Genomic DNA, 8,511 nt, shown 5'->3' on the forward strand with positions numbered 1-8,511 from the left:
ATGTCTCCTCCCAGCCCCCAGCACCCGGGGCTCCCCGGGGCGGGTGCCTGCCACGGGGTCTGGAGGAGAGCCACAGCCCCAGGTGAGAGAAGCGTACCTGGGCCCTGCCTGACGCAGAGTGGTGAGCACACTGCAATCCTCTGTGACAGATCGTATCCCGGAGAGAAGACAGGTAGCCGGAAGTCACACTTTCGGAATGAGGTTTTTCAACTGGTTTGGTAAATTATTCCAGAAGTATTTGTTGAGCATCTTTCTCATACCAGGCCCTTGCAAGTTTCTGAGGACACTGTAGTGACCAAGATAAGTCCAACTCTTAGCTGAATAATTCCTCCACCTGTTGTGTTCAGGCAGTGCAGGAGATTGTGGGTCGCAGGAGAGTGAAGTCAGGTACTTAGCCCCTAATGCCTGGGGACAGGACAAGGACTCTGCAGCTGCCTCACAGCCTGGGAGGGTTATGGCTCTCTGCTGCTGCTGGAGCTTACCACTCCTGCAGCAGGTAACACAGCAGAAGGTAACACTGAAGTTGAAACCTTAAAAATGTGCTAGAGGAGGCAGATGTGCTAAACTGGGGGGGAGGGGAGCAGGGGGAGAGCAAAGGCCAAGGCTGTGAGGTGTCCTGGTCCAGAAGAAGCAAGGAGAGCTGGTGAGGCTGACTGAATGGAAACGTGGAAGAAGAGTAGGCCAGAACTGCACCGCCCTCCCTCCAGGACAGTCTTCATCCTCTCTGAAGCAGCAGGCTCCCTGCACCCCGAGCCCCTCTTCCCCCACCACCCTGCCGCAGAGATGCCTGCATCCAGAGGTGGCAGAAAGAAGGCACCCCCGGGAAGGGTGGTTAGTCTCACCCTTGCCTGGGGAAGGTACAAGGTCCTGGGACAAGGGCATGGGAACTTTGAAAACCAGCAAATCAAGGTCCAAAGCGCACACACTTGTGTTCCCTCGGCTTTACAATCCACACTTTGGCCCACTTTTCCTTCATGAGCAAAACTGGGACCAGTGTAAGAGTCCTAAGTTGACAGCCCAGATCGGCCCCAGGGAAGGGGGAGAAGGGAGGATGTTGGACATACCACCAAGAGGGAGGAAGTTGTCCAAGGTGAGCCTGCCAAGGTCAGTCCGAGGTGGCGGTGGCAGCTGCTTGTGAAAGCTGCTCCCCCTGCTTGGTGCACACCTCCCCACCCCACCCCCCACGGATTGCCACATGCCCGGGCCCCCAGGGCCCCCATCCCAGTGTTGCAAGATCCCGGTTGGGGTTGTGGGGGTAGAAAGGGGCCTCTTCACCTCCACCCCCTATCCTACCCTGCCCCAAGCCAGTGAGGGGACCATGGGATGGAGGGGGCCATATGCGAGATGCTGAGGCAACAGTAGCCAGGGCCTGTGCACTCCTCCGGGACGGTCACTTCCTGTCACCACCAGTGGGCAGATCTTTCCTTTCAGGACTCAGCTGGGGCTGGTCCCCAATGGGAAGGATCCAACCTGGACAGGACTCCAGGCTGGCCTGTCAGCTGCCCCCATAAGCAGACCTGGCTTGGCCCCAGAAAAGCACCAATGAGAAGTTCACTGAGGAGGCACATCAGAAACTCCCTGAGGCTACCTCATGGGAAATGATGGGTATTTTCAGAGGAAAATGGCTGCACCTGGCCATCAATTCTGACTTCATGGAGCAACAGAAGAGTTCGAGGACTTGGGAGAAGGAAGTCTTCCTACTAGGGAGAGACTCCCCATGCAGAGCTGGAACCTCCCCTTCTCTTTCAGAAACCCAGATCTGAGTTAGGTGGAGGCAAGCCGTACATAGCATGGATCCCCACACCCCACAAGCCAAGCTTCACGCTGAAGCCCCAAACTGTCCAGAACCCGATTGCTCCCCACACCTAGCACTGGCGCCCTGGCCAGACCATCCAGCCCTGCTGCAATCGGGACGGTTTGCAAAACGCCTGTAGCTCCCGCTTTGTCACCATCTGAGGTTAGGACTGCGCTCGGGAGATAAGCCCAGGCCCCACCCGCCGTCCCGAGTGAGACTGCTGGCCTGCTGCAATCGGGACGGTTTGCAAAACCCCTGCTGGCTCCAGCTCTGTCACCATCTGAGGTTAGGGCTGCGCCCCAAGATAAAGTCTAGTCCCGCCCACTGGCTCTGCCTTCAAACCTTACAGGCAGCAGGGCCAAGAGACAGAGCTCCAGGGAAGCCTACTCAGGGTCTGGAAGCCTTAACCACACCCAGTATGAGGACCCCTTCTGCCTGTCCTCTCCCTCCTCTTCTCCCCTTCATCCCCAGCCTCACTTTTGCACCCTGTCCTCATCACCATCCTTTCCCCTCACTCTCCATCTACCTTCCCACCTCCCTTCTCTCTCAGCACTCTCATTCATTCATTTGCTCAAACAATACTTACAACCCTCTGGGCATTTTGCTTGTTTTAGGAACTATAGGATCAGCAAGGACAGTCCCTGCTCTTGTGGGGTTTACAGATTCACAAAGGGGACAGACAAACATACCCCCACCAATAAATAGATGGTTCTAAATTGCAGGCAGTGCTATGGGACAGAAATAAAGTGTGATTGTGACAGATGCTTATAAGAGAATCTGATTTAAAAGTGAGGGTCAGGAAAGGCTTTTGGAGGAAGTAACATGTAAGCAGACACCTCAAAGGTGAGTAGGAATCACTGTGGCCAAACCTGAGGGCTCCCAGCAGAGGCAGGAGCTCCCCAAGCAGGACCTTCCCACTCACTGGCAGACGCTGGGGTTGGAAACAGACTAGACTGATGGGGAGAGGTGAGGTCAGAGAAGAGCTGAGGCCAGATCTCGCTCTGACGGGATGCAGAGCATCCCGGGGAGGAACCACCTTCCAAAGGAAGAAGACATTTCCTCTCTCCTAAGGTCAAAGAGGAGAAACACAGCAGCAGACACAGACCCAAACAGGTCTGGAGTCCGCCGAGGTTGTTCCCCTCTCAGCGCTTCTGTCTTCACTATGAAAGAAGAGGTGATTGCAAGTGACTTAGTAGGAAGCTTCAAGGAAGAGGCTTAAAGGTGTAAAATCCCATTTGCTGACAGTGGAAGCGGGAGCTGAGATCTCTGATCTTGGGAGTGGCCAGTTGAAGTCAATGATGACAATTTTAGGTGACAATAGTCTGTCCTCTGGAGGGACTTCCTTCAGGGGTCCTTACTTACTTGGGAGCAAGTGTGGACAAGACAGATGTTGGGTTCATCTGGTCATGGGGCTCACCCAGGGAGGCAGGATGGATGGGACAGACAGGGAAGGGGAGGGATTTTGTTTTGAATCTGGAACCTAAGGCGAATAAGAAGAGGTGAAGAGACAAGAAGGGCCATGGTTCTTCAGTGAGCTTTAGAACAGCGGCAGTAAGCCGGCTTGAGCAAACAAACCATAAGGAAAGGAGATCATATCAGAGAGTGGGATGTTTGATTCAGTTATTTCATAGGTACTGCAGTTTCTAGTGATAAGGCCTGGGTCTGACCCTGGGTCTGACCCTGGGTGGGAGTGGGGAGGGCTTGCTAAGGTGGATGGAGAGGCATGTTAAGATGAGAGGATTCAGGAACTGAGAGGTGACCGCACTGGACGGAGCGCCCAGCTGGATGACACTACCTAGGATGACTTCTGTGCTCAACCTCACTTTCTGTCCACAACCCATGACCCACATCCCACCTCCACCCTCCATTAATGTCCCTTCCCATCCAGTTTCCCACCTCCATGCCCTCTTTCTCATCTCCATCCTCATCCTCTCCAACTCCATCCTGTCTCAACACTTTCATCCTCTCCTTACCCCTTTCTCTTTCTGCACCCTTATCTTTCTCATCCTCTTCCTTTCAGCACTTTATTTCTCCTCCACACTGGGCACCTGAAAAGCTACTACATGGTGGATTAAAGCCTGTGCTGAGGAGCCTAAATACATGGATTCAAATCCCATGGATACCACCTACCCATGTTGCCTCGGTTGTAAAAATGGGGTAATAATAACAGCTACCTCATAAGGTTGTCAAAAGGATTACCTGAGTCTAAAGTGCTTGAAACAATGTCTGGGCACAAAGGAAGTGTCAATCACAGGATTGTTGCCCTCCTCCTCTCCTTGCTTCATTACACTTTCCTTCCTCCATCTTGGGCTTCCCCAGTGGCTCAACCCAATGGCTCAGCAGGTAAAGAATCCACTTGCAATGCGGAAGACAACAGGAGACATGGGTTCGATTCCTGGGTCAAAGATCCCCTGGAAAAGGAGGTGGCAACCCACTCCAGTATTCTTGCCTGAAAAAATCCCATGGACAGAGGTGCCTGGCAGGCTATGTCCATGGGGTCACAAAGATTCGGACATGACTGAATAACCAAGCATGCACACACCCTCCATTTTCTCACCTCCATTATCCCTCCGCACCTACTTCATATTTCTTCTGAGATGCAGAGATGAATCAGCCTCAGCCCCTACCCACAGTCTGATAGGGAAACAAGCACAAAAAGAAATGTCAGGAGAATATAATAATAAGCACTACTTCAAAGATGCGAAGGAAATGCCCTTGGAGAATAGAGGATATGCAAACTAACACTGCCTGGGGAACTAAAGAAAAGTCTCAACAGGCAAATAAACCTCTCAGCTGGATCTTGAAAGATGAGGAAGGATTTGCCAAGCAAAGGCAGGATGAAGTTATTCCAGCCAAAGGAATATGACGTGTTTCCTGTGCGGCTTGTGTTAGAATGTCTGAAGTTGTGCAAGCTTATGAGAAGTCAGGATGAACCCCTTCCCTGGAGAGGGCACGCCCTATCCCAGTAAGGCCAGAAGGGGGCAGCAAAGCTTTAGGAGCTGTGGCAGCCAGAGCCCAGAAAACCTCCAGAGCTGCAGAGACCTTGAACCCTTCCACAAGCCCTGACCCTGAGGATTTTCCCCAGACTGGGCCAGCCAGGCCAGGGTGGTGGGAGAGGGGGGAAACAAAAACAAGATTTCTGACATTTGGAGAAAAAAGACTAGGTGTGTCTCAAAGGAAGAACTGAAGTCCTCTAAATATGCCCTCTAATACATGTTGAACATCTTTGAACATCTATTAGTGTTTTTTGAGAGTTTACTTTTCCTCTGGGCAGGCCTCTAAGCAGCTTCTATGAAGCCTCACAAAGCTAACACAACAGCCTCTCATAGGTGATGTTAGTCAACCTACATGTGTTTAAATGGCAAGCACCATGCGCTCTACATAGGTGGAGGAGATGCCTAAGTCCTACAGCTTAGAGTTCACCCTGTACTGACCTGGGAGCTAGTGGAGTGCAGGAGCCTTGTTTGTCCAACTCCAATGAAACAGGCAAGCATCTATGGAGCAAAGAATGCCCCTCCCCCCACCCCATATACACCATTATAGTAATCCCAGTTTTTTGTTTCTGAGGTTTCAAGGTTGTTCACTCAGAATGACAGGAACTTAGGCTGAGATGAAAGAGGGTTAGGAGAGAATTAGGAAGTAGGCTTCTCTTTGGAAAGGTCAGTTGAGGCCTCAGGAATTAACACTGCTCCACTCCAGCTCTGCTTCTGGAACCCCAGCGGGGAAGGGTGGGGGCTGCTGCTTGGCCCTTGTAGTTCACATTGGATCTCCTAGCAGTAATTACAGACTTAGTCAACAACACTCAAATCTTGAAAAAAAAAAATAACTCAAGCTTGGTGGAGGGGATTTTGAGATGGTAAAGAGAAGAAAGCCAGATGTAAGTGAGGCAGGGAAGAAGGGAACAGAAGGCTAGATCCAGAGCAGGCTATGGAGAGACGTTTATAAGATGTGGCTGCTGCCACTGCTCCTCCTGGGGATCTACTCCTCCTGGGAGCTGCTCCTCCTGGGGATCTACTCCTCCTGGGAGCTGCTCCTCTTGGGGATCTACTCCTCCTGGGAACTGCTCCTCCTAGGGGGCGTCTCCTTCTGAGGAGCTACTCCTCCTGGGGGGCTACTCCTCCATGGGCTACTCCTCCTAGGGCCTGCTCCTCCTGGGAGTCTACTCCTCCTGAGGGGCTGCCTCAGGCAGGTGTCTACATGATGAGACACAGAAGTCTGAGCCTTCTCGGGCCTCCTTTCTCCCAACTTCCCCCAAACTTATGTTCATCCTCCCTCACCTTCCCTGGTCCCCAGGATCCTCAACCCCTCCAAACCCAAACCTGCCATGGTGGAGATCCTGTATCAGAGGGAGCTTGGAATCCTGAAGGAGATGAGGTGAGAGGGGAATCCTGAGCCCTGGCAGCAAGGACAGAGGCTGGAGAGAGAAAGCTGAAGAGCACAGGAAGACTAAAGGGGCAGAGAAGGGTATGGCAGGGAGACCACACAGAAAAGGAACGGGATGTCTAGGATGTGGAGGTAAAACTGCCCATCTTGCTAAGTCCCTATAAGGCAAGGACCCCTGCTTCTGAAGCCAAACCCTGCACAATACTGCCATGCTGTCTGGGGAGACCCACACACCCCAAACTACCACAGTTAAGTTCATGTGATTGACAGTATATACAGTACTGCTTCAGGAACACCCAGAAATGTCTCCAGCTCACCTACAGCTGTTCATTCTTGTCAGGCACAGCCTCTTGAAACCAGGATATGAAGGAGAGACTTGCTTGGAGGTGAAGGTGAAAATGATTTCTCAGATTTGGGGAACTAAAGACCTCTAGACTATCTAGCGGAGAAGGCAATGGCACCCCACTCCAGTACTCTTGCCTGGAAAATCCCATGGATGGAGGAGCCTGGTGGACTGCCGTCTATGGGGTTTCACAGAGTCGGACACGACTGAAGCGACTTAGCAGCAGCAGCCTATCTAGACCTCTCCACACCACCAGCATCAGAATTACTTAATGCGCTTCCTACCAGGGCAGATTCCTGAGCCCCTCTCCTCTGGCAATTTATTAAATCAGAGACTGGTGGGGAGTTGGGGGGAAGACTCCCTGTTCTAACCATCTGCCTAGACGACATTCAGTTCATCAGACTAGAGACTGAACTGCTCCACCTCTGGCTCCTATCCTGGTACCCAGCTTCCTGTCATCCTCTCCCGAGCCCAACCGCTAAGCTAGATGAGACATTTCACTCCCTACTATACCCCTGACGCCCATCTCCATGGTTATGCCTTGTGATTAGGGCAGGAACCCCACTGCTGACCTATCCAGAAAGGGGGGCCAAGGATCCAAAACACTGATTTCTCCTGTATGTGTGGGTTGCCCACACTTCCAAGTGCCACCAAGAGGGGAGGATCAAATCAAATCCCTTTTCTTGGCTCTGCATCTCAATCTTAGATGTCATGGGAAAGAAAGGGAGCATACAAGCCGTTTTCATTAAATTGTGCTTAATTGGAGGAATTCCCTGGTGATTCAGTGGTTAGACCTCTGTGCTTTCACTGCTGAGGGCCTGGGTTCAATCCCTGGTGGAAGAACTAAAATCCCAGGAGTTGCATGGTACAGCCAAAAAAAAAAATCATGCTTATTTGGGGTAACTTGGGGGCATGCTGATGAAGTTTGGATGGGCACTGAAAACCTCCCACACCATCCCTTAGCACCACCTCTGCCAAGTTTCCTAGGCCTCCATTTTCAGGGACAGCTCTGCATTACCCTAGTCCCCTCCTTTCTGCCCCCACCTGACCTGGCCCATGAATATTCATCTATCAGAGCCCCCACTGCCTGCTGCCAGCTGGACTAAGAAGACAGGCCCCTTGCTGATACCACTGTCTACTGCACCCTGCATTTTCCAGCCTCAGCCACAGTGTCGTGGTCATGGTGACTGCTGCATGATGAACAGGAAGAAGCAGACAGGCTGAGGGAGGGGGCTCAGGTCACTCAGCTTCCCATGAAGTGGAAGGACCTCCTCAGGGTGGAACAGAAGGTGCCTCTCAAGCTCTAGGAAGACCCTATTGGGCAGAGGGGTGAGAGTGTGGGTCCATCCTGCTGCAGTCCCTTCACTTTGCCTGATGTGTCCTCAGGCCACACTCTGTGAACTGCTCCATGCCCTGGGTTTCTCTAGATGGCTCCTTGAGACATGGAAGGAGGGACTGTCTGAATGAGGGCAAGGTCCCCCCACCACGTCAGCCAGAGGGAATCACTGATATCTCACCAGCCCCTTCCTTCCAACTCTCCCTCACCCTTCTGAAGTTTCCCTCTCATGTACCATCTCTCCTTTCAATCTTAGAGAGAACTGTTCTACAAAGCAAGTGACAAGGCGAGATGAGTAGGGACAGCTGCTTTCCACCACAGCCTGGCCAAGCACTTGGAACTGTAGGAAGCTCACTGGGTGCTTCCTTGGAAGAAGCGGTGAGAATAAGAACAGCTTAGGGTCATGGAAGGAAGAGGGAGCAGTCAAGTGCTACCTCCTCCCGTGGGGCCCTTTGTCTTTACACTGGGAGGTCCGACTATTCCAGGACTGTAAATGACTGCTACCTATGACAGCACCCAATGTCCTAGGCTTGACTCAATCACTTGCTGCCTTCAAAGACTCAGGCTGAGGGTTCCCTGGTGGTCCAGTGGTTAAGAATCCACGTTCCAATGCAAGGGAGACTGGTTCAAACCCTAGGACAGGAAGATCCCACA

At 52.2% G+C, this 8,511-nt stretch overlaps 1 protein-coding gene across 1 annotated transcript; it reads left to right on the forward strand.

Annotated features, from left to right (window-relative positions):
- On the forward strand, positions 1-8,452 carry CIROP (ciliated left-right organizer metallopeptidase). Its single transcript, XM_070798044.1, is given in 14 exon segments — positions 1-82; positions 5,969-6,011; positions 6,013-6,230; positions 6,334-6,431; positions 6,502-6,572; positions 7,035-7,132; positions 7,135-7,178; positions 7,586-7,673; positions 7,676-7,704; positions 7,908-7,972; positions 8,090-8,179; positions 8,181-8,232; positions 8,268-8,346; positions 8,349-8,452. Coding segments are annotated over 14 exon segments (1,161 nt in total).
- The last annotated feature ends 59 nt before the right edge of the window (positions 8,453-8,511 follow it).

Source organism: Bos indicus, chromosome 10 (assembly GCF_029378745.1).
Source record: "Bos indicus isolate NIAB-ARS_2022 breed Sahiwal x Tharparkar chromosome 10, NIAB-ARS_B.indTharparkar_mat_pri_1.0, whole genome shotgun sequence".
Taxonomy (NCBI): domain Eukaryota; kingdom Metazoa; phylum Chordata; class Mammalia; order Artiodactyla; family Bovidae; genus Bos; species Bos indicus.